Source organism: Salmo trutta, chromosome 14 (genome assembly GCF_901001165.1).
Source record: "Salmo trutta chromosome 14, fSalTru1.1, whole genome shotgun sequence".
Taxonomy (NCBI): Eukaryota; Metazoa; Chordata; class Actinopteri; order Salmoniformes; family Salmonidae; genus Salmo; species Salmo trutta.
In genome coordinates, this window is record NC_042970.1 from 18,860,795 (window position 1) to 18,887,807 (window position 27,013).

Here is a 27,013-nt window from a genome sequence, read left to right on the forward strand (position 1 = left end):
TAAGTGAACCCATTGAAAGTGATTCTGTCACTGGCCTAAAGACAGAGGTGTTTATGACTAGGTAAGGCACGTCCTCTCAAAGGCCCTAAAGCACTGTATCTCTATACCCTCCCCTTTAATCACTGTATCACTCATAAACTCCATGAGAGGTGTGTGTGTGTGTGTGTGTGTGTGTGTGTGTGTGTGTGTGTGTGTGTGTGTGTGTGTGTGTGTGTGTGTGTGTGTGTGTGTGTGTGTGTGTGTGTGTGTGTGTGTGTGTGTGTGTGTGTGTGTGTGTGTGTGTGTGTGTGTGTGTGTGTGTGTGTGCTCGCACAAACGTCCTTCCTGTTTCTCGTTTTTTAAACTTAATCAGCAAAAATAAAAGCTGTTGTAAGCTGGCTCACATTAAAGAGGTGATTATTGGTAATAAATACTTTTTATTCATACTTATTACAGAGGCAGTTTTCTTGTGGGGTTAATGAGAGTAATTTGATTTGCTTGAGAGATTACAGTTCCCAGGAATTAATGCGGCAATCCCATTCCAAGATAGAGCGATATCTAAGATTCTTCACAGGTCGTGTGCTGCTAGATGCACCGCTCTCACATACTGTAGCAGCTAATGGAGGTGAACAGCAGTCTGTCATTTCCCGCCTGGCCCCCTATTCTAAAGCCCACATGCCCTTGGTTCTTGCAGTGCTTGTTGTTTGGGCTATTACTGTTTGTAGCTATGCCTGCATTTCACTTTGGGTTTGTTTCATTCTCACCATGCTGTGTATGTATGTTTCTCATTTTTAGGGTTGGACAGAACAAGTAAAATAGAATTATTATTGACTAATGCTAGATCAGAATCTAGAGAGGTTCATCACCTAATTGCATTAATTTCAAATTCATTCAAGTTCCATCAGGACATACACTGAGTGTACAAGACCTTAGGAACACCTGCTCTTTCCATAACTTAAACTGACCAGGTGAATCCAGGTGAAAGCTATGATCCCTTATTGATGTCACCTGTCAAATGCAGGTTAAAGAAGGATTTTTAAGCATGGATACTATTGAGACATGGATCTTGTATGTGTGCTATTCAGAGGGTGAATGGGCAAGACAAAAGATTTAGGTGCCTTTGAACAGGGAACGGTAGTAGGTGCCAGGCACACCGGTTTTAGTGTGTCAGGAACTACAATGCTGCTGGGTTTTTCACGCTCAACAGTTTCCCATGTGTATCAAGAATGGTCCACCACCCAAAGGACATCCAGCCAACTTGACACAACTGTGGGAAGCATTGGAGTCAACATGGTCCAACATCCCTGTGGAATGCTTTCGACACCTTGTAGAGTGCATGCCCCGACGAATTGAGGCTGTTCTGAGGGCAAAAGGTGGGGCAACTCAATATTTTGAATGTTTTGTACTCTCAGTGTATTTTCTAGAGAAGCCAGATTTTTTTGCGTTGTTTAATATTTCCATCACATGTTTATGTAAGCCCTTTAAGCTTGCCAGATAACTTAATTTTCCTTGTGATCATCTTCTCCTGCAACGTTTATTGAAGCCTGCAGCTCAGGAGGTGTCTGTTCAGAGTGCTGAAGGTATCTCAGGCTGATTGAAGCCAGCCAATTCTGTCACCGCGCTGCGCTTTGCATGATAATTACTACAGGATGTTATGTTAGTTAAAAGTGCTTACTTACAGTTACAGGACCTGCATTGACTTGTTGTTACTTCACTCACACTTGTCCACGCCAATGTGACTTGTGAGAGTTTGAGTAACGCCCAGTGTCCATGTTCAAGCCAATTAAACTAAAAGAGTATGGCTGCCCTCTTGTCTTTGCCCTCTTGTCTTTCATTAGAACACTACTATGCATCATGTCAGTCCAAGCTGACTGGAGATCTGTCCAGACTCAGCCAGGAGAGCACTATAGTTTATGGCCAAAGCAATCAGATTTTTTCCCTCTTCCTTTATTCCTGTCTGTCTGAGATCATATTACCCGCCTTGGAATGACTTCAACAGAGACAGTGCTATTCACAGGGAGCTGCCTCTTCACTGCAACTCAATCCACAGCCATGGCCAATTGGACTCACTGTGATTTATACAAGTATTCTCCCTAGAGGAACTCTCTCTCCATCCACACTGGGATTCCTCCACTGGCACCTCATAGACCTCATACAGGGGGTTTACATGCTTTAGGTCCCAGGTCAAGACAAGGGAAATCAATGGCAGATGATGTACATATACAGGTGTAGGATCTTAATTTTACCAAAATAATCCTGCAGCAATAGGATTTGAACATTTAGTCCATAATGTTGCTTGAACAGAGGTTAGGCTATTAGTTGGCCAAAAGTAGGCTACATGAAAATAACAATACTGTTAATATAACTGTGTCTTAGGGTTTTTTGTGAATTTATGTAAATCACAAAGCTCATCTGCATTTCCTGCGGTGCAGGACAATTCTCAGCAACAAAAGAGTGATCAACTTAATATCCTACATCTGTAGTTTTGGATCAGTGGAGCTATGATATAAGCATTTTTTTTATGTTTAGTATACCACAAATATATTAAGTGTAACCAAAATGCAGTAGCAACCAAGGGATGGCTTCTGTGCCATATCATTTGACTGAATTCCATGTTTGTGAAATCAACAGCAAGGTTTGGGAAGATAGTGTTTTCTCTAGGGACATAGCACACCATATTAAATCCTGTCCTATGGACTTCCTTACCCTGCCCTGACAGCAGTGATAGGCTGTAGGTAATGTCACTCTGCCTTTTAGGTGTTTCTGATTGGTGGCATGCATCATATTATGGGCAGGATTTATTTTTGTGTCAGACAGTTGACCAGCAGAGTAGTAAACCCATAGTAGAGGAATTGAGGACCAATCAACTGACAACACAGAAGCAGCCAGTGCCCTGAGCAGTCTAAATCCCCCATGTACTGTCTGATGCAGTATATCAGTCTCCTCCTGAAGCACTGCTTTCTTACGGGGTGTTGTGTGTGTAATGTGTAGGCTGCCTGTATTCATCTATATTCAGTGCAACTCAAATCAGAGATTTAGGGCTTTGCTGAGAGTAACTTGGGAGTTTGCTGCTGTATTGATGAAGTTGAGTAATGTGAATGAGATGAAAAACAACGAGGCATTCCCATTCTAAACACTATGCTTCAACGCTGGATACATTTCCACAGAATCCTCACCTCATGCTGCGTTTTAGAATCATCCTTTCCCAAGCACGACACTCCTAACCTCTACCTGATGCAACTCTGCAGACGAAAATGCAATAACAAACGAAACAAGGTTTTTTCAAGCACCCGTCTAAATAGTTTGCATGCCCAAGACATTTTCTGTGTTTTATTGACTTGACGGAAATTACAGCAGAATGCAATGGTGGGCATCCCCAGGCGTTGGTGTTGGTAAGGAAAAGGGAAAGGCAGCAGGAGGGTATAGACTGAGATCTGCCTTGCATTGTTCCCAGCTCTTTCTTTTTTTATATTATTTATCTTTTTATTTTTTCTCTTCTCTTCCTCACTCAATCTCCCTCTCTTTCTTTTCCCTTTCGTTCTGCTATCGGAATGGAACCAAAGCATTGACTGCTCCCCTACTGATTTGCCTCTGTGTGACCTCCCTTTAGTGGTGCCATTCACGGGCGGTGCTGGAGCAGAATGCAGGGGGAGAGAGAGTGACGCGCTCTGATAGACTTCGCTAGTGAAGTGGATTAAATCAGCATCAGGCTAGTGGAGCTGATTACCCTGAATATGAAAATGCAGTATCTTAATGGTACATATTTTCATGAGGCAGCCCAGTTGCCTTTCATTTTGCGGCTCATATGTCTATTCTTATGAGTCATTTACTTCTTTAATTACCTTTAGCAGCAGATGCACAATGGTGTATTAATGTGAATGATTTTTACGGCCACTTTATCATACAGTGCCTGGGAAGTTGAAAGGCGTAATTGAGGTGGAAGAGCGACTCATGAGGGAAACAATATTAGTTGACAGCTTCCCTTGTAGTCGGGAGGGTGTTTATGAGTTTACACCGCTCTAAAGCAGTAATAAACACAGTATTCATTTAATAACTGCAGAATGGCGGGGACAAAAATGCCTTCACGGAGGGGAGATTTGCATTATGTTATTGAATCATGATAGGAAGTTGGTGTCCCATAATCAGACAAAACTGCATGTGTGTGCATGCGTGTGTGTGTGTTTGTCCTGCCTGTGTGAAGCCAGTGAAGCCATTCAAATTTTCTTACATTCTTCTTATTTTCTGTAGGTTTTGGCCCTGTTATTTTGATCCTAAATGACACTTGAATGTGTGTGTGTGTGTGTGTGTGTGTGTGTGGTGTGTCTACAGTATGTGTGATTTTCTTTATGTGTATTTTTTGACCCAGACCTCTGAATTGGGGCCTACTTTTTGCCATCTGTTGTTAAGCTGCTAGCTAAGAAAGGCTGGAGAATCCAAACAAACGGAACCTGTTGGGTCTGCATAGCTGAGCTGACCTCCCGGGCCGCCTGTACCAGGCTCAGAGTAGATTCCGGGCCCACTGTTTACTCTCTGCTCTGCGCCTGCTCCATGCCCCTCTCCTCTCTACCCTCCCTCTTTCTCTCTCCCTCCTCCTCTCCCTTCACTCCCTGCCCTCCATCATTAGTCCCGCTCCACAGCACCCTCTTCCATCCACACTCATGTTTAATAACTTTACTTTCTACCCTGTTTTTCTTTCACTCCATTATCCCCATTAAAAACATTTGTCAAGCCATCGCATTACCTGTTATGGGGGAACAAAACAAAATTTGATTTTTATTGAAGTCAGCTTGCATCTTATATAATTGCATGCTGTGCTTTATATTGTTTAAACATGGCAATTTGAAATGTTTAGTGTTGTCATAAATATTAATAGATTAGTTGAAAAGTGCAGCAAAGGAAAGGAATATAATGGTTTGAAGTGGGTACAAAACATTGATTTATTTATGTATTCCACATGAATTAGTTTGGAAATCTAAACATGGGTTAGAGAGTGTTTTTCAGAGGGCCTGTAATGCGTGAGGTTTAAACATGGGTGCCTGTTTTCCATGTGGAGAGGCTTTTTGGAAATGGCATTAATTATATACTTACAGGGAATCCAGCCCTGCCTACTTTGCATTACAGATAAACAGCCATTGTACAAAAAAAAGTATATAACTCAATTAATATAAATTGACATGATTCCTCCTGCTGCTTATCTGTTCACATGTTTAAAAATTGTCCCAAATCATATGCATTTCAATAAAAATTACACTTATTGTAAGTGAATTCCATTACTATATGTTTGCACACTCAATGCCTCCCTGACCCCACATCATCCTACTTGTCCTATTCTAAAAATGTGTCAGTAACTCTCCCAGTTTCAATAAATTCCCTCCAGTCTTACAATAGCCGGCATAATTTACAAAAATGGAAGGAACAGCTTTCCACTCTGTAGGAGGAAGTCAGCCTACTGTACTATGATCACACCAGGAGGATCAAGAGAGAAGTGGGCTTATTGCACAGGGCTGCTGAAGGCCCTTTGTTTGGATAAACATTGCAGGGGTAGAGCCAGGGACAGAAATGTCAGGTGAGTTGAGACGTGTGCTCTTTCACTCAGAAAGTTAAGCGCATAACCTTGACATTTAGACCATCGCCAGGCTAACCCACAGACCTGAGAAGGGGGAGAAAGGCCTGTGTCTGCTGAGCAGGACTACATTAAGAACAAACCTAAGCTGTGTTTTTGCTGGCCGTATGAGAACCTTGGTCTCCTGTCTAGTAAACTCCAGCCACTGGGTAAACAGCCAGCACTGGACCCCGCTCTCCTCTACTCCTCTCCGTTTTCCTCCACTCCTCTCCTCTCTCTGCCATTTTTCCTCTCTCTCCAGTCTCCACAATGGCCGCAGGGATCCGATTACACCTGCGCGCACATCTTCTAGCAATTAGGGTCAATTTGTTTGAAATCATTTCACATTCAAGGTCTACCCTGACGTTGGAGTTGGAGGACATTGGTGAGTCGGAGGAAATAAAGAGGGCTCTCTCCTGATGGGCCTAAACAAACACACTAGACCAGACTCGGTGACGTACCGCACCTCTTGCAGTGGAGCCACCCTGAATGGAGCCCTCTCACTTTTCACACAACCACTCTCTCTACCTGGCTCACATTTGTTTGTCAGTTTGAACTGGAGGATGAGTTTTGCTGGTCTCTTCTTTCTGAGTAACGTAGCCTGCCGCTAGACGTATCTCTCAATAACCAGTGCATTTGAATTCCTCTACAGTTGGACACAAGTTGTTTGTATTTTTTGTTTACTCATGGTCAACAGATGTAGAGAGATAAAGAAGTGCCTTTGGTCATGTCCAAAATGTGCGTACCATTACAACATAGTAAAAAGTTTAGGGCTGAATCAAAGCAAAGACTTGTGGTAATTCTCAGAGCAGGGATTTGTATGGCACCCAGAGCTGGCTTTAACAGCAGGAAACCCAAAGCCTGTAAATAATCCACATGTGCAGACTGCATATAAAGACATCCAGTACTTAGCCATTCCCTTATCGCTGCTAGATAGCCCTGGGACATGAGAGCTGCTCCTGCCTTTTCAGAGGCTCTATTCACTAATATGGTGTGAAAGTAGATTTAGAAATAAGGTAGCCGTTGTTTATTAAAACAGACCCGTTAACACAGGGGAAGGTGTGAACTTTGAACACATTTGAAAGAGAATGTGCAAATGACAAGGATATCAAATTGCATTGTCTTTGTTGGCAATAAGACCTTGTCAGATCCTGGAGGGTGTTTTCCTTGTCAGATCCTGGAGGGTGTTTTCCTTGTCAGATCCTGGAGGGTGTTTTCCTTGTCAGGTCCTGGAGGGTGTTTTCCTTGTCAGATCCTGGAGGGTGTTTTCCTTGTCAGATCCTGGAGGGTGTTTTCCTTGTCAGATCCTGGAGGGTGTTTTCCTTGTCAGATCCTGGAGGGTGTTTTCCTTGTCAGATCCTGGAGGGTGTTTTCCTTGTCAGGTCCTGGAGGGTGTTTTCCTTGTCAGATCCTGGAGGGTGTTTTCCTTGTCAGATCCTGGAGGGTGTTTTCCTTGTCAGATCCTGGAGGGTGTTTGTGTGTGTGTGTGTGTGTGTGTGTGTGTGTGTGTGTGTGTGTGTGTGTGTGTGTGTGTGTGTGTGTGTGTGTGTGTGTGTGTGTGTGTGTGTGTGTGTGTGTGCGCGCGTGTGTGTGTGTGTGTGTGTGTGTTTATTTTGTTCCTTATCCTAGCTCATACTGTACAGCTACAACTTAGCCTGTAGCACAAACAAACATAGCAGCACATTGTAATGAAGCTTCTCCAGTTGCATCTGTACATAGACAGGTTCCGCACATACAAATATCTAAATCCAATTGGCAAGCCTCATGTTACTCATGAGATGTTTTGCCAGTTAGAAATACACACCGTTCAATCTACTGGTTCTGTACATTAGAATAAGTCAGAACTTGAATATGTGTAATTCTGTGTAAAACCCTAGATAATTCTATAAACATACAGTATTTCCTCCCTTAGCTTGACATCTGCTTCGCCCTAAAGCACGGCAGTCTCCTGTTCCCTTTGCATCCTAGTTATCTGTTTGTAATATCTGTCTTTGAACTGTATCTGATCAGTTCCACCTAATATGTCTCTTGATTTGTGCTATTGTAGTGCCCAGACAACATGCTGTTCTCCTCATTTCTCTGCTCTTTAGATGCTCCGGTCTGTCATCCGCTGGCAGTTTAGCGCGTCTGGAGCTGCTTTTAGGCTTGTACGTCTATCAAGCCCCAGTACCTTTGAATGTGAGATCAAAAGGAGATGAATTCCAGGGAAAGAGGAGAGAGAGAGGAGAGGCCTTGTGTGAAGAGAAGAGTGGGTGCTGTGTAAACATCACAGTGACAGCTCACAATGGGTTATTTTAGCACAGCATCAGGCCTCTCCAAGGCAGCCAGCTACAGTCGCCTTGTTAAACAACAAATCATTCCTCAGCCTCTAGCCGGCCTCACCTCGGAAACACTCTACATAGGTTCCCCAGCTAGACCTTTTTATATTGTTATTTTTCGATTTTTTTTTATTTTATTTATTTCACCTTTATTTAACCAGGTAGGCAAGTTGAGAACAAGTTCTCATTTACAATTGCGACCTGGCCAAGATAAAGCAAAGCAGTTCGACAACATACAAAAACACAGAGTTACACATGGAGTAAAACAACATACAATCAATGATGCAGTAGAAAAAAATAAGACTATATACAATGTGAGCAAATGATGTGAGATAATGGAGGTAAAGGCAAAAAAATGCCATGGTGGCAAAGTAAATAAAGTATGGCAAGAAAAACACTGGAATGGTAGATTTGTAGTTTGAAGAAAGTTTAAAGTTAAAATATAAATAATATGGTGCAAAGGAGCAAAATAAATAAAATAAATAAATACAGTAGGGGAAAAGGTAGTAGTTTGGGCTCAATTAAAGATGGGCTATGTACAGGTGCAGAGATCTGTGAGCTGCTCTGACAGCTGGTGCTTAAAGCTAGTGAGGGAGATAAGTGTTTCCAGTTTTAGAGATTTTTGTAGTTCGTTCCAGTCATTGGCAGCTGAGAACTGGAAGGAGAGACGACCAAAGGAGGAGTTGGCTTTAGGGGTGACCAGAGAGATATACCTGCTGGAGCGCGTGCTACAGGTGGGTGCTGCTATGGTGACCAGTGAGCGGAGATAAGGGGGGACTTTACCTAGCAGGGTCTTGTAGATGACCTGGAGCCAATGTGTTTGGTGACGATTATGAAGTGAAGGCCAGCCAACGAGAGCATACAGGTCGCAGTGGTGGGTTGTATATGGGGCTTTGGTGACAAAACGGATGGCACTGTGATAGACTGCATCCAGCTTGTTGAGTAGGGTATTGGAGGCTATTTTGTAAATGACATCGCCGCAGTCGATGATTGGTAGGATGGTCAGTTTTACGAGGGTATGTTTGGCAGCATGAGTGAAGGATGCTTTGTTGCGAAATAGGAAGCCAATTCTAGATTTCACTTTGGATTGGAGATGATTGATGTGAGTCTGGAAGGAGAGTTTACAGTCTAACCAGACACCTAGGTATTTGTAGTTGTCCACAAATTCTAAGTTAGAACCGTCCAGAGAAGTTATGCTGGATGGGCGGGCAGGTGCAGGCAGCGATCGGTTGAAGAGCATGCATTTAGTTTTACTTGTGTTTAGGAGCAGTTGGAGACCACGGAAGGAGAGTTGAATGGCATTGAAGCTCGTCTGGAGGGTTGTTAAAACAGTGTCCAAAGAAGGGCCAGAAGTATACAGAATGGTGTCGTCTGCGTAGAGGTGGATCAGAGATTCACCAGCAGCAAGAGCGACATCATTTATGTATACAGAGAAAAGAGTTGGCCCAAGAATTGAACCCTGTGGTACCCCCATAGAGACTGCCAGAGGTCCAGACAGTAGGCCCTCCGATTTGACACACTGAACTCTGTCAGAGAAGTAGTTGGTGAACCAGGCGACGCAATCGTTTGAGAAACCAAGGCTACTAAGTCTGCCGATGAGGATGTGGTGATTAACAGAGTCAAAAGCTTTGGCCAGGTCAATGAATACGGCAGCACAGTAATGTTTCTTATCGATGGCGGTTACGATGTCGTTTAGGACCTTGAGCGTGGCTGAGGTGCACCCATGACCAGCTCTGAAACCAGATTGCATAGCGGTGGGATTCAAAATAGTCGGTAATCTGTTTGTTGACTTGGCTTTCGAAGACCTTAGAAAGGCAGGGTAGGATGGATATAGGTCTGTAGCAATTTGGGTCAAGAGTGTCACCTCCTTTGAAGAGGGGGATGACAGCAGCTGCTTTCCAATCTATGGGAATCTCAGACGACACGAAAGAGAGGTTGAACAGGCTAGTAATAGGGGTTGCAATAATTTCGGCAGATAATTTTAGAAAGAAAGGGTCCAGATTGTCAAGCCCAGCTGATTTGTAGGGGTCCAGATTTTGCAGCTCTTTCAGAACATCAGCTGAATGGATTTGGGAGAAGGAGAAATGGGGGAGGCTTGGGCGAGTAGCTGTGGGGGGTGCAGTGCTGTTGAATGCAGTAGGGGTAGTTAGGTGGAAAGCATGGCCAGCCGTAGAAAAATGCTTATTGAAATTCTCAATTATAGTGGGCTTATCGGTGGTGACAGAGTTTCCTATCCTCAGTGCAGTGGGCAGTTGGGAGGAGGTGTTCTTATTCTCCATGGACTTTACAATGTCCCAGAACTTTTTAGAGTTGGAGTTGCACGAAGCAAATTTCTGTTTGAAAAAGCTAGCCTTGGCGTTTCTAACTGCCTGTGTGTATTGGTTTCTAACTTCCCTAAAAAGTTGCATATCGCGGGGGCAGTTCGATGCTAATGCAGAACGCCACAGGATATTTTTGTGTTGGTTAAGGGCAGTCAGGTCTGGGGAGAACCAAGGGCTATATCTGTTCCTGGTTCTAAATTTCTTGAAAGGGGCATGCTTATTTAAGATGGAGAGGAAGGCATTTAAAAAAAATAACCAGGCATCCTCTACTGACGGGATGAGGTCAATATCCTTCCAGGATACCAGGGCCAGGTCGATTAGAAAGGCTTGCTCGTTGAAATGTTTCAGGGAGCGTTTGACAGTGATGAGTGGAGGTCGTTTGACCGCTGACCCATTACGGGTGCAGGCAATGAGGCAGTGATCGCTGAGATCTTGGTTGAAAACAGCAGAGGTGTAATTAGAGGGCACATTGGTTAGGATGATATCTATGAGGGTGCCAGTGTTTGCGGCTTTGGGGTTGTACCTGGTGGGTTCATTAATAATTTGTGTGAGATTGAGGGCATCAAGCTTGGATTGTAGAATGGCTGGGGTGTTAAGCATGTCCCAGTTTAGGTCGCCTAGTAGCACGAGCTCTGAAGATAGATGGGGGGCAATCAGTTCACATATGGTGTCCAGAGCACAGCTAGGGGCCGAGGGGGGTCTATAGCAGGCGGCAACGGTGAGAGACTTGTTTTTGGAGAGGTGGATTTTTAAAAGTAGAAGTTCAAATTGTTTGGGTACAGACCTGGATAGCAGGACAGAACTCTGCAAGCTATCTCTGCAGTAGATTGCAACACCGCCCCCTTTGGTCGTTCTATCTTGTCTGAAAACGTTGTAGTTAGGGATGAAGATTTCACAGTTTTTGGTGGACTTCCTAAGCCAAGATTCAGACACAGCTAGGACATCCGGGTTGGCAGAGTGTGCTAAAGCAGTGAATAAAACAAACTTAGGGAGGAGGCTTCTAATGTTAACATGCATGAAACCAAGGCTATTACGGTTACAGAAGTCATCAAAAGAGAGCGCCTGGGGAGTAGGTGTGGAGCCAGGCACTGCAGGGCCTGGATTCACCTCTACATCCCCAGCGGAGCAGAGAAGAATAAGTATGAGGGTACGGCTAAAAGCTATAAGAATTGGTCGTCTGTGACGTCCAGAATAGAGAGAAAAAGGAGCAGGTATCTGGGGGCGATAAAATAGCTTCAAGGTATAATGTACAGACAAAGGTATGGTGGGATGTGAGTACAGAGGAGGTAAACCTAGGCATTTAGTGATTATGAGAGAGATATTGTCTCTAGAAACATCATTGAAACCAGAAGATGTCATAGCATGTGTGGGTGGAGGAACTGAGAGGTTGGATAAGGTATAATGAGCAGGGCTAGAGGCTCTACAGTGAAATAAGCCAATAAACACTAACCAGAACAGCAATGGACAAGGCATATTGACATTAAGGAGAGGCATGCTTAGCCGAGTGATCAGAGGGTCCAGTGAGATTCAGACAGCTAGCCGGGCCATAGGTAGCAAGCTGGTGGAAGATGGGAGGGAGGTCTGTTTTTAGCCGCCTCGTGCGTTTCCGTCTGTGGGTTAGTGGGGTTCCGTGTGGAAGGGGGGACCTGTCCAAGTTGGCAAAATAGTTAGTTATAGTGGCCCAAGAAAAGTGTCCGACAGACCTATTCAGATCGCAGCCGAAAAGACAGCTAACGATTAGCTGGCCGCAGATGGGCGATCAGGTTACGTCGCGACGGAGGGGCCAGTTGGACAACTCCCTCGGGCAGATAACGTCGGTGATCCAGTCGTGAAGACCCAATGGGGCTCCGCATCGGCAGTAAAACGGGTCAGGATAGGTGAGTTGTTGCCCAGGAGACACTTCAGCTGGCTAGCTCAGGAATAGCCCACGAGTGGCTGATGGAACTCTTCAGCTGGCTAGCTAGCTAGCTCCGTAATAGTGTGTGTTAATTCCGTGACCGACGTTGCCAATAGTCACTCAGGTAGCAGCTAGTTAGCTGCAAGATCCAGGTGTAAATGTCCAGAGCCTGCGGTAGAAATCGAGGAAAGGAGAGAGAATTGGTCCAATATGCTCTGGTCTGAGTCGCGCTGTACAAAAACTGGCGATAGCTTTTCGAGCTAATGGATAGCTGAGGACAGCTAACCGTAGCTAGCTGAACTTCAACGTTAGCCAGTGAAAATGGCTAACCTCTGGCTAGCTTCTGTCGTGGAATTCAGATGAGGTAAATAATACTTTCTTTCTTTTTTTAAATTGATGAGGCGGGTTGCAGGAGAGTGCTTTGAGGTTGAGTATTTAGAATAAAAAAAAATGTAAAAAGATAAGTGAAGAAAAAATATGTAAATATATATATATATACACGGGACACGACAGGACGTCTGAACTGCTACGCCATCTTGGAATAGAATGACTTAATAATGACGATAATGACAGTCTTTTGACTCATCCTGTGTCTTTCGCTTTTAAAACTATTTTATTAAGTCATTGGGGAAAACAGAGCCCAAACAGTATGACTAATACTGTAAGTGATTATTTTCTGACTGTTTTTCCACTTTATCAAATATGAAAGTCTTAATGAGGTTAGTTTCTATTTGATGATCAACTAGAGATCAACGTGGATGATCTTACAATACACAGTGTTGCATCGCAACGTCACAGTTACTGTATTTATGCTGATTGATGATGCAGTGCTGTAGGTGTTGTGCCAGGTTTTTTTCTGTTAATGATTCCCAGAAATCTATGTCTTCACCCATTAGTATCTAAAAACTCCCATCATATCCTGTTGACTCAAGTATCTTAGTTCCAACACCCCTCTTAGTAAACTAGACACGTTACACCAAAGCATGTATGTGTCATAAGTTACAGAGAAAACTAAATAGTACTTTTGTTTATTCATAAATGTTCCCCTGTAGTAATCCGTAGGCTTGGCTTAAACTATTTGGTGCTCTGTTGTGTCATGCTGCCTCACCAGGTAAGATCATTGTGTCTTCGAAGAAGAACCTACTGTCCTTTATTCCATTACACAGCTCTGTCATTTGTGTTCTATTGTCTATTTAAACTTGACTTCTTGCTGCACATTTTGCATAAGTACTGTAGTACAATGTGTATATAACTTTTAACTGTCAACTTATTCTTACCTACAATAACCAACTTGAGGTTATTGAATTACATTGATCTTGTATTGCATGCTTTAAGTGCTAGGTAGGTCTGCCACTGTAGGCGGGAAGATAGGAAGTTTGTCATACTGTAACAGAATGGGTTAAATATCATGTTCTTATAATTAGGGCTATAAATAGTCTGTTATTGTTTGTGCCTTAGCTGTCACGATCTTGGAAATGAGCGGACCAAGGCGCAGCGTGAGTATAGTTCCACATATTTATTTAAGTGAAACTAACAAAACAAAATAACAAAAGACCGTGAGGACGTAGTGCCCAAAAACACTAACAAACAATCAATATCCCACAAAACACAGGTGGGGAAATAGCTACCTAAATATGATCCCTAATCAGAGGCAACGATAAACAGCTGCCTCTAATTGGGAGCCATATTAGCACCAACATAGAAATAGATATACTAGATCACCCCCTAGTCACGCCCTGACCTACTACACCATAGAGAACCAAGGGCTCTCAATTAATAGTACCCCCCCCCAAAAGGTGCGGACTCCGGCCGCAAAACCTGAATCATAATGGGGAGGGTGGGGGGGGTGATTAGTGCGGCTCCGGTGCAGGTCGTAGCCCCCGCCCCCGGATCCGGCCAAGGCGCCGTGCTGAACGCCGTGCCTGGACTGGGCATCGGCGCAAAGGAGGGCTCCGGCCAAGGAGCGGTACTGGATGCCGTGCCTGGACTGGGCACCGGCGCAGAGGAAGGCTCCGGCCTTGGAGCTGGACTGGACGTCGTGCCTGGACTGGGCACCGGCGCAGAGGAAGGCTCCGGCCTTGGAGCTGGGATGGACGCCGTGCCTGGACTGGGCACCGGCGCAGAAGAAGGCTCCGACCATGGAGCGGGACTAGACACCGTGCCTGGACTCTCCGGACCGTTGACCTTCCCGGGAAGCTCCGGGTTGTTAACCGTCCCTGGAAGCTCCGGTCCGTCGTCCGTCGTTAGAGGTTCCAGACTGTGGGCCGTCGCAGGAGGTTCTGGACTGTGGACAGTCGCAGGAGGTTCCGGACTGTGGACCGTCGCAGGAGGCTCCGGACTGTGGACGGTCGCAGGAGGTTCCGGACTGTGGACCGTCGCAGGAGGTTCCGGACTGTGGACCGTCGCAGAAGGTTCCGGACTGTGGACCGTCGCAGGAGGTTCCGGACTGTGGACCGTCGCAGGAGGTTCCGGACTGTGGACCGTCGCAGGAGGTTCCGGAATGTGGACCGTCGCAGGAGGTTCCGGAATGTGGACCGTTGCAGGAGGTTCCGGACTGGGAACCGTCGCCGGAAGCTCTGGACTGGGAACCGTCGCCGGAAGCTCTGGACTGTGAATGCACCCTGGAGGCCTAGTGCGTGGAGCCGGTACAGGTGGCACCGGACTGGTGACACGCTCTTCAGGGCGAGTACGAGGAGCAGGCACAGGACATACCGGACTGGGGAGGCGGACTGGAGGCCTGATGCGTGGGGCCGGCACAGGTTGCACTGGACTGGTGACACGCTCTTCAGGGCGAGAACGAGAAGCAGGCACAGGACATACCGGACTGGGGACACGCACTTCAGGGCGAGTGCGAGGAGGAGGCACAGGATGTACCGGACTGGGAACACGCACTTCAGGGTGAGTGCGAGGAGGAGACACAGGACTTACCGGACTGGGGAGGCGCACTGGAGGCCAGAAGCGTGGAACCGGCCCAGGTTGCACCAGACTGCTAACCGGATCCTCTGGTCGGATGTTGAGCAGAACAGACTTGCACAACATCTCTCTCATCTCTCTCTCTCCCCCAACTTCCCCATTGCCTCCCTGACGGTCTCTGGTTCTTCAGGGCGAGTGCAGGGAGCAGGCACATGACATACCGGGCTGGGGAGGTGCATTGGAGATCGGGTGCGTGGAGCCGGCACAGATGGCACCGGACTGATGACCCGATCTTCAGCCCGCCTGCGCTGCAGCCTACTTTTTTGCCAACATCATTCTCCGATATCCTTCTTCACATTGCTCCATCGACTCCCAGGCGGGCTTTGGCTCTTCCCACGGCTCAGCCGGCCACCCCTTGTGCCCCCCCCCCCAAAAAAATCTTGGGGTTGTCCTTGGGCTTTCTGTGGCTGCAAACCCTGGCGTTGTCCTCCCTGTCCTCCATTATTACCTTCCGTCTGACGCCAAGGAAGGGTTTCGCATCCACCCATCACTTCTTCCCATGTCCAAAACTCCTTTACCTCGTGGATACGCTGCTTGGTCCTCTTTTGGTGGGATATTCTGTCACGATCTTGGAAATGAGCAGACCAAGGCGCAGCGTGAGTATAGTTCTACATATTTATTTAAGTGAAACTAACAAAACAAAATAACAAAACTTACAAAGACCGTGAGGACGTAGTGCCCAAACACACTAACAAACAATCAACATCCTACAAAACACAGGTGGGGAAATAGCTACCTAAATATGATCCCCAATCAGATTCAACGATAAACAGCTGCCTCTAATTGAGAACCATATTAGAACCAACATAGAAATAGATGCAGTGAGGGAAAAAGGTATTTGATCCCCTGCTGTTTTTGTACGTTTGCCTACTGACAACGAAATGATCAGTCTATCATTTTAATGGTAGGTTTATTTGAACAGTGAGAGACAGAATAACAACAAAACAATCCAGAAAAACGCATGTCAAAAATGTTATAAATTCATTTGCATTTTACTAGATCACCCCCTACTCACGCCCTGACCTACTACACCATAGAGAACCAAGGGCTCTCTATGGTCAGGGCGTGACACTTAGCATTGCATTGGATTTCTTTATTTGTGTTGGTGTGAATCTCATACTGTCACAAGAAAAGGGTAGATTATCTTTATGAATGTGTGGGCTTGGGGTTTCCTCTCACAAGCTATAAGCAGGGAGAGAGAGAAAAAGAGAGAGAGAGCATGTTTTAATGGTGGTAGGGTAAAACGCCAGGAGAGTGGCCTCTTTGTAGCCTGTGGTTATATTCTTGCCTCATGATGTCATCCCACAGGCCTGTGTTTGAGAGGGTCAATGCACACACACGGTGCAGAGCAGTGCACAGCTGTTTGCCTCTGCCTCTGAGCTGGACTCTCCTCTCATCCTTTCCTTTATAGAGCATTTGCAGGCCTATAGATCATCTTCTCCTATCGCTCTCTCTGTTTTTCTATAAGCCTTTCACCCTCTTCCTTTTCCTATATTACTTTCATAATATCTTCCACACATTCCTCTTACTCTTTCACGCGTTTCTTTACATTTCCCGTTTACGTACTCTGAGCACCTCCTCTCTCCACCCCACCCACCCCCCTCCACCTTTTCCGATTTTTGTCTTCAACATACCACTTTTAATTTGCGTCTGGCAATCAACCTGACTCATCAAATAATTGACTTGAGGACTATAACTCTGCTGTGTGGGATGGGCTCGGACTGTTAGTTTAATTGTGGGAGTAATCGTCTGTGGAGTACGGAAAGTATGAGCCTAGTTATTTACTCAGATGTTTTACTGGTGTAGGTGTGAGGAGGCTGGCGGCTCACTGTGGGAATACACGCTTGCTTTTCTTGGTATCAGTGTGGTTTTCATGACCACTGTTTTTCCCGGCTCCCCGGCTTTGTTTGTTCTGGATGGCATGTTTGATTATTTATCGTAAGGGAAAAGGGAGTAGCTGGAGCAATAAACATGTGACTGCACTGTATTTTGTTTTCCACTGAGAAGGCCGTGTCCTTTAACAGATATTTGGAGCAGCAATAAACCTTTTATTTACTTTCTGGAGGGGAGGGGACAGAGGGAGAGGAGGATCAAAAAGCACCGTTCTGTGCCCCTGACTTTTTCTGTTTACTGTAATTGCAACCTACAGTATACACACGCAGACTACATATTCATGTTTTTAAATGTATGTAGATTGTAAAGTCTTTTTTCTTTATTGTCTTTTTGTTACGAGTCAGACCCCAGTAAGACTAGCTGTCACCATTGGCGTCGACTAATGGAGATCCTAATAAAATCAAATCTAAATCAACAGAAAATATTTGCATTGGCCTGTGGCTATTGATTTGTGTAAAATCCAGTTTGTTTTGTTATCTATCAGCAGTCCAAGTTCACGTCGTTGTTTGGGTTACATCTGTCGTGTTAAAAGAAGAGTGGTCTCAAGGGAAGGGTTGAGCCCCAAGACACAATCAAATATCTGCTTTTAGTTTCAATGTTGTTCCCTTTTTTAACCCACCATCATTTTCATCTCTCTTTCAGGCTCTTCAAGTGGCTCGGCAGATCCTTCTACAGCAACAACATCAACAACATCAACAACAACAACAACAACAACAACATCAACAACAACAACATCAACAACAACAGCAGCTGCAGCTTCAGCAAGGCACCGATCTAAAATCCCCCAAAGACAATGAGAATCAGCCGAGCCTACAGGTACGAGAACACACTGTCATATGCTTGTTAAGAACGTGCAAACCGTGTATGCTTACACCAGTCAACCGTCATATTGTTGTTTCAAAGTTGTAGACCTCAAGACAAACAAAAGCGGTTGGACGGTTGTAAAAGTCACTTATTAAGTTGAACAATGGAGAGCTGAACTTTCTTGATCTTTTCTATAGTACACTGTGTGCTGTTTTCATTCTGTCATGGGTGAATGTACCAAGCAACCTTCATAAACAGGAAATTAAGAGAGGCAGAGTGAGTGACGGTTGTAGGCCAACCACGTTTGTGTGTGTGTGTTCGTGGGTGTGGATTGCAATGCGAGTGTGATCAACAACATACATCTCAGACTGTGAAACATTAATTATATTACTATGTAGAATAAACCCAGTTCTGAATGATATAAAGCCTAGACTCTCAGAAATCAGCCTCTTGGAAATATTTTGATGTATTCCATTTTTTAACAAAGCCAAGGAAATAATGCACACATGATGTGTGTTGCTGATCGAGGCCTGTTGTAGCAGTGGTTAATATGTGATAGAAACATGAGTGGCCTGTTTAAAGGAGGATAAAGGAGAAGAGAGGGGAAGAGTAGGTGATGTTTCCAACTCTCCAGCAGAGATATGAACCTTTAGGAGCTTTAGGTGCCCTTTGGTATCTCGCTCGCTCACTCTCTCGCTCTCATTCTCTCTCTCTCTCTCTCTCCCTCTAGCTCTCTCTCTCTTTCATCTCTGCCCTCAATGGGGGCAGTAATATCAAGGAGAAACTGTTTTCACCACTTACAGCAGATCACCACTTATTTTCAGAACACCCGTTTGAGCCGCCTTAAATGTGTACCTTTGTTTGAACGAGAAGGTGTTGTTTGTTTCAGTGTGAAGTTGCAAATGACTTCAGGGCATATTTGGTCATTAATACGAAGGACTGTTCTATATGTGTATATATATATATATATATATGTATATATATATATATACACATTTAATAGCCCCTTTCCCATAGCAGCTAGGTCTAATGACAGGTACACATGTAGGATCTTAATTTAATCTCTCTTTTATTGCTGAGAATTTTCCTGCACTGCAGGAAATGCAGATGGCCTTCATGATTTACATAAATTCACTGAAAACCCACACTAACACTCACACTAACACAGGGTTATATTAACAGTATTGTGTTTTTGAGTTCTAAAGTTTGTAATTTCCACTTTGAAAGTTCATACTTGATTTGTCCTAGCGAAAAATGTATCAACCCCTACAAAAATCTCCATTAATTATAATCCACATGATCAATCACATTTCCTGTTGCTGCAGGATTATTTTCCCACTGTAGCAAACTGACTCAAATTAAGATCCTACATCTGTAATTAAAGAGGACATTTTTTGTCTCAATAATAGCTCTAGAGGATTGCCTTTTAGTTGTGTTGATCTTTCAGTTGTGTTGACCTTTTAGTTGTGTTGACCTTTTAGTTGTGTTGACCTTTTAGTTGTGCTGACCTTTCAGTTGTGTTGAACTTTTAGTCCTGTTGATCTTTCAGTCCTGTTGATCTTTCAGTCCTGTTGACCTTTCAGTTGTGTTGACCTTTTAGTTGTGTTGACCTTTTAGTTGTGTTGTAGTTGTGTTGACCTTTCAGTTGTGTTGTAGTTGTGTTCACCTTTCAGTTGTATTGACCTTTTAGTTGTGTTGACCTTTCAGTTGTGTTGATATTTCAGTTGTGTTGAACTTTTAGTTGTGTGTGCATTGGTCAGGATGCAAATAAGTTTAAGGGATCAAACTAAACAGTTTCCCGAGTCAGACTGGAAAATGTATAGCAGAGGTCAACAAACACGGGAGGCTACATGGAAGATTCCAGCGTACAGCCAGTTTTTGGTACATAGTGAAGTACTACACATTCTCCCACAGACACAAAAAAGTTATTGATGTATTCAGAGATCTTGCCCACCCTGTCACTCAGCTATTGAAAAGAGAGCTGGGCCTTTTTTCCTCCTCTGCCCAAATCTTGTGAAGAGCACAGCCTGGTTGGCCATAGTATCTAAATAAAATGCGAAATTGCCTGCTTTGTAATGTTGTAGGCTATGTTACATTTTGCTAGGTTGAAACTATCATAATGAAAGCCACAAGTCCTGACAAGTGTTTATGTAAGTGATAATGCCCGAGAAGCCGGTGTTTGGAGGATAAAGTGCATTCGGAAAGTATTCAGACCCCTTGACTTTTTCCACATTTTGTGACATTACAGCCTTATTCTAAAATTGATTAAATTATTTGGTTCCCCTCATCAATCTACACACAGTACCCCATAATGACAAAGTGAAAACAGTTTTTTTTTAAATGTTTGAAAATGTATATAAATCTAAAACAGAAATATCTTATTTACGTAAGTATGCAAACCGTTTGCAATGAGACTCGAAATTGAGCTCAGGTGCATCCTGTTTCCATTGATCATCCTTGAGATGTTTCTACAACTTGATTGGAGTCCACCTGTGGTAAATTCAATTGATTGGAAATGATTTGGAAAAGCACACACCTGTCTATGTAAGGTCCCACAGTTGACATTGCATGTCAGAGAAAAACCAAGCCATGAGGTCAAAGGAATTGTCTGTAGAGCTCCGAGACAGGATTGTGTCGAGGCACAGATCTGGGGAAGGATACCAAAACATTTCTGGAGCATTGAAGGTCCCTAAGAACACAGTGGCCTCCATCATTCTTGAATAGACGAAGTTGGGAACCACCAAGACTCTTCCTAGAGCTGGCGGCCCCGGCCAAACTGGGCATTCAGGGGAGAAGATCATTGGTCAGGGAGGTGACCAAGAACCCGATGGTCACTCTGAAAGAGCTCCAGAGTTCCTCTGTGGAGATGGGAGAAACTTTCATAAGGACAACCATCTCTGCAGCACTACCAATCAGGCCTTTATGGTAGAGTGGCCAGATGGAAGCCACTCCTTAGTAAAAGGCACATGACAGCCCTCTTGGAGTTTGCCAAAAGGCACCTAAAGACTCTCAGAACATGAGAAACAAGATTTTCTGGTCTGATGAAACCAAGATTGAACTCTTTGGCCTAAATGCCAAGCGTCACGTCTGGAGGAAACCTGACACCATCCTTACAGTGAAGCATGGTGGTGGCAGCATCATCTGTGGGGATGTTTTTCAGCAGCTGGGTCTAGGAGACTAGTCAGGATCGAGGGAAAGATGAATGGAGCAAAGTACAGAGAGATCCCTGATGAAAACCTGCTCCAGAGCGCTCAGGACCTCAGACTGGTGCAAAGGTTCACCTTCCAACAGGACAAAGACCCTTAGAACACAGCCACGACAACGCAGGAGTGGCTTCAGGACAAGTCTGTTAATGTCCTTGAGTTTTCCAGCTAGAGCCAGGACTTTAACCCGATTGAACATATCTGTAGAGACCTGAAAATTGCTGTGCAGCAACGCTCCCCATCCAACCTGACAGAGCTTGAGAGGATCTGCAGAGAAAATTGGGAAAAACTCTCCAAATATATGTGTGCCGAGTTTATAGCGTCATACCCAAGAAGACTCAAGGCTGTAATCGCTTCCAAAGGTGCAAAGTACTGAGTAAAGGGTCTGAGTACTGATGTAAATGTAATATTTCAGTTTTTTATTTTAATACATTTGCTAAAATTTCTAACAACCTGTTCTTGCTTTGTCATTATAGGGTATTGTGTGTAGATTGATGAGGATGTTTTGGGGCTTAATCCATTTTAGAATATGTCTGTAACCTAACAAAATGTGCAAAAAGTCTAGGGGTCTGAATACTTACCGAATGCACTGTATATAGTCTTGTGAGTGTGCATAGAGTCAGTGCAAGATACGGTCAATGCAGATAGTCTGGGTAACCATTTAATGTACTATTTAGCAGTCTTACGGCTTTGGGGTAGAAGCTGTCTCGAAGCCTGTTGGTCCAATGATACAACAATTACAGTTGAAGTCGGAAGTTTACATCAAGTTTTTCACAATTCCTGACATTTAATCTTAGTAAAAATTCCCTGTCTTAGGTCAGTTAGGATCACCACTTTATTTTAAGAATGTGAAATGTCAGAATAATAGTAGAGAGAATGATTTATTTCTGCTTTTATTTCAAAGCTTCCCACTATAGGTTGGGTGAATTTTGGCCCATTCCTCCTGACAGAGCTGGTGTAACTGAGTCAGGTTTGTAGGCCTCCTTGCTTGCACACGCTTTTTCACTTTGTTGTCCTTAAGCCATTTTGCCACAACTTTGGAAGTATGCTTGGGGTCATTGTCCATTTGGAAGAGCCATTTGCGACCAAGCTTTAACTTCCTGACTGATGTCTTGAGATGTTGCTTCAATATATACACATAATTTAGCTTCCTCATGATGCCATCTATTTTGTGAAGTGCACCAGTCCCTCCTGCAGCAAAGCACCCCCACAACATGATGCTGTCACCCCCGTGCTTCACGGTTGGGATAGTGTTCTTCGGCTTGCAAGCCTCCCCCTTTTTCCTTCAAACATAACGATGGTTACTATGACCAAACAGTTATTTTTTTGTTTCATCAGACCAGAGGACATTTCTCCAAAAAGTACGATCTTTGTCTCCATGTGCCTCCATGTGTCTCCATGTGCATTTGCAAACCGTTGTCTGGCTTTATTATGGTGGTTTTGGAGCAGTGGCTTCTTCCTTGCTGAGCGGCTTTTCAGGTTATGTCGATATAGGACTCGTTTTACTGTGGATATAGATACTTTTGTACCTGTTTCCTCCAGCATCTTCACAAGGTCCTTTGCTGTTGTTCTGGGATTGATCTGCACTTTTCACACCAAAGTGCGTTCATCTCTAGGAGACAGAACGCGTCTCCTTCCTGAGCGGTATGACGGCTGCGTGGTCCCATGGTGTTTATACTTGCGTACTATTGTTTGTACAGATGAACGTGGTACCTTCAGGCGTTTGGAAATTGCTCCCAAGGATGAACCAGACTTGTGGAGGTCTACTATTTTTTCTGAGGTCTTGGCTGATTTCTTTAGATTTTCCCATGCTGTCAAGCAAAGAGGAACTGAGTTTGAAGGTAGGCCTTGAAATACATCCACAGGTACACCTCCAATTGACTCAAATGATGTCAATTAGCCTATCAGAAGCTTCTAAAGCCATGACATCATTTTCTGGAATTTTCCAAGCTGTTTAAAGATACAGTCAACTTGGTGTATGTAAACTTCTGACCCACTGGAATTGTGATACAGTGAATTCTAAGTGAAATAATCTGTCTGTAAACAATTGTTGGGAAAGTTACTTGTGTCATGCACAAAGTAGATGTAGATACAAAGTAGATGTCCTAAAAATGTGTGGAGTGGTTGAAAAACGAGTTTTAATGACTCCAACCTAAGTGTATGTAAACTTCCGACTTCAACTGTATGAGATATGCAGTGAGCTGCCACCTGATGTGTGTAGAGCTGTGAAGATCTATCTGTGGTGAAGACCTATTCATCTCATCAGTATCCCCATTAGACAGACAGAGAGAGAGAGATGCACAAGCACTGTGACTCACTCCAATTCATTTTATTCAAGTCAAAAATAATGAAGCACAGAATATCTGAAACATCTGAAAAAAATGACCTGCATAGAAGGGGGAGAGAAAAACCAACCAGGAGATTCCTTGATCAGCATGAAATGGCTGTTTGGTTTTATATCTCCAAGAAGAGGGGGTGTTTTTACCTCCAAAACCCCCCAATGTAACGTGTAGACTAGATACTGAATGTGCTGCTTGCATACTGTTTCCCAGTGCCTTGAATCATATTAAATCATACAAACAGCTGTTAGCAGGCTGGAGAGCAGCTTAACATACTTAACTGGTCAAAAAGCCAGTAAATTACTGACAGAATGACGTGTAATTAAAAGTCTATGCCACTTTACCTCGCGCTTCACACCTACAGTGGCGCGGGACGAGAGCGAGCAACTCCCACCCCGCTAATTAGCATTATCAGTGAAATGGTAGGGTTTGACTCATTAGTTCCATGTGCATTTAATTAGAGGCTGGCTGAAATTGGATTTAACTTATTACTTTTTCATGGATCACTTTCTGTCATCACTTCAAATTGGATTGCAGCCCCAGGTAACTAATTATGCCAGCCGCAGGATCAGGAGTGGAGAAATAGGTCATTAGGCACAACACTGTCGGACCCTCGCTGATAGTCCACTCGCACCGTGGAGGAAGAAGGGAAAAAAAGAGGCTTGTTTGTGGCATTGCTTTGGAGCCTGCTCAGTTAACTATGCCACACTGCAAGGGTTCCTGGGTAGGCACCCAGCGCCTACATTGGAATATGTGACATGCAGCTGGGCTGAAGATGTTATGTCAACATGGTTCCAGTGCCATCAGTGTAATGCCTAGATTAGACTTGTTCTTTTCCAGGTCTGGATGGTGGCCTTGATGGGCCTTCATTTTTCATGTCGCTAGTACCATTAGGTACTGTGAGGTGCTGTAGGCTGCAAGCCAGCCTCTCTTTTCTATATGAACTCTCCATTAAGAAAGTTGACTTTTATTTGCCAGTATTAGCAGGTCAGAAAATACAATCCTGAGAATGTTTGTGTAGTTGGACTAAAAACAGATAATGTTAATGGCCTTGACCAATAACCTACCCCCCTTTATTTGTATTATATTTTTGGTTGTAGACAGATTGTTTGTAGCACAGGCAAATGCGTCACATAGGGTGGCAGACTACTGAAAAAAATTCCCTTGTTGAATCTTTTGTGTGTTCTCTGAAAGCAACTTGTAAAGATCACTTTTTTCTTAGTTCTACTGAAGCTTAGTCCTTGAAGCTGGTGAGCAACGGAAAACAAGAAAAGAGAAACTGCTTTTGTATGGTTTCCTGACTTCCTCTGTTAACTGAAATGATGCGTTGGCTTCCTTTTAATATTTAAATGAAATTATCATGATTCATTTGATAGGTCATCTTGTCAGCATCCTCTGATAGATTTTGCATTGAACATATTCATGATATCAAGGGAGCAGTGCTTGTTATTCTTCAGAAATAAGACGGGAAAAAACATGAACCCATTATCTACCGTACATTTCTGCCAGGTGAATCTCTCTCTCTCTCCCCCTCTCTGTTTTACAGAGGGCATCTCCAGGTCAATAGATAATGTATTTTCAGTTTTACATGATGAAAGCCTTTTAAGTTCTGCCTCCCTCCCCTCCGTCGCTCATATCCTTCATTTGTGGTCTTTGGGGGAGTGTTGTGTGACAGAATGCAGGGGCCACACCTCTCTCTGACAGGGGAGGAGAAGCCGCCAGCTTGCTCTGCTACTGTTGTTTGTAGTAGACCCATGGCATCGTCCTGACACATGTACACCACAGTGCTCCAATCTGTAAATCATTAGACTGCCGGCTGGACCTCCACCAGCGCTCTAAAGCAATCAGAGGCAGCATTCCGAGGAGCTCCCTCCTGCAGCCCAGCAGCCCCGTGGTTCGGAGCGCTATCCGTGGCCCACTACCGTGGCTAGGTGAGGTGACAATGAGCCCGGGCTCGGCCCACTCTGGCTCCCTGCCAAACGGAGGAAGGCCAGCTGAGATAACGGGACAATTGAGGCGGACACAGCCTCTCTGTGATGAGCACCCAAGCTGTGAACCTCACCCCAAATGAACCAAGTTGTTCGTTTTAAACAGACACGTTCAGGTTCAGACAATCAAGACCAGAGTGGATGGATAATCCTTTCAGTGGTCAGTAAGCAGAAACTAAGCCTACTCCTAGTGTTGAATGAGGATTGAAATGGGAATGTCCTGACAGATACTGTGCTATAAGGCCATGTCTAGACTTCACAGTTCAGGCAGCTTTAGTATTCTGATCATGGAATTCCGAACGAGTCATGCATCTACACTTACTGTACATTCAAATGTGTCTACAGTGTCCACAGTGTGTCCAGATTCCCTTTTCCGCGCTATATTCAAATGCCTGTATGCATTCTACAAACGGTGGAATAGGCTAAATATGATAAAATAACAACTGATGGCAGAAGCTAACTAGCCAGCTAACCTCTGTAGCTAGCCAGCAAGCTAGCAAGCAATGCTAAAGGGATTGCAAGCGGGATAGCATAACTCTAGCCAAAATATCTATTTATTAGCTAGCTGGCTAGCATTTACACACTAGGAGCATATTTCCTCCAACATTATAATGAAAGGTGCCTCTCGGTCCCAAAACACGTTTTCTGGATACTTGTGGGAGTGCTGATGACATTGCCAACGAATGTGCTTTCGGTAGCCTGATTGAGTCCAGACTGAGGAGAAATACACACACAATGCATCCATGACCACTTCCAGATCTGACCGGTCTTTTCAATGCGATCTTCGTATTCTGATAGCAGAAGTCGCATGTAAGTGTCAAGTGTAAACACGACCTAAGAGACATCAATATTCTTCAGGTTCAACAGCACAGTTGAACACTGTTTTTAGGTTCAAAATCAAATCACATACATCTGTGCCTGTGTGTATGTGCATGATTCCGTGTGTCTCTGTCTTTGAGGTGATTTAATATGCCAGGAATGATCAGCACAGCGCTGATGCCTGTATCCGTGTGTAACCAGGGATCAGGATGTCTTTTTCACCGCTTGTTTTTCTTGTCATATCGTAAAAATGTATTATGTGTACTGTATATATTAGAAACAGGTTTGGATCATTCTGTCAGAATGAAGTCATCCCTTGTATTTCCAGGCAGTCTGTTTCAGCCTGTTAGTGAGCCTCAGCCATGCGATGACTGTCGGTCTGACTCCGGACTCCAGACACAGGGCTTTAAGCCACTGCCATTTGCAGGACCTTTTTTATTCTGAAGATTGATGTTTCCCTTCAAGCTCTATCCCCCTCCCTGTCTCCCTGTCTCCCCCTCCCCCTCCCCCCAATCTTGTATCTTTGAATCATTCTCCGCCACAGTATCTTGATTTCAGCCATGTGTTGTTTGAAATGATTCACTCCCCCTTTTGGGGGGTAATGGGTGGATGCATGGACTGTAAGGACAGAGCATTAATAAACACCAAGAGCCATATCAAAAACATCCCCTCATGCATCTCTACATTTACTTAACCTTTATTTACCAGGATAGTCTTGTTGAGATAAAAGTATATTTTTCAAGAGAGACCTGGACCAAGGCAACTGCATCAACACCTCAGTATCAGACAAACAGGCACATTAAATATAAACCAGGCGAAAATCACATCAATACAACAAGCAGTACGTCAGTAACGAACATGTTCACGACCCAAGTCA

At 44.2% G+C, this 27,013-nt stretch overlaps 1 protein-coding gene across 8 annotated transcripts in view; it reads left to right on the top strand.

Annotated features, from left to right (window-relative positions):
* The window catches only part of LOC115207551 (forkhead box protein P1-B), a 241,771-nt gene that overhangs the window by 150,462 nt on the left and 64,296 nt on the right, over window positions 1-27,013 (top strand). For all 8 annotated transcript variants that reach the window (XM_029774727.1, XM_029774728.1, XM_029774729.1 and 5 more), the window contains one exon: window positions 17,626-17,799. In XM_029774727.1, the coding sequence (XP_029630587.1) occupies window positions 17,626-17,799 (174 nt within the window). The remainder of the gene's footprint in view (window positions 1-17,625; window positions 17,800-27,013) is intronic.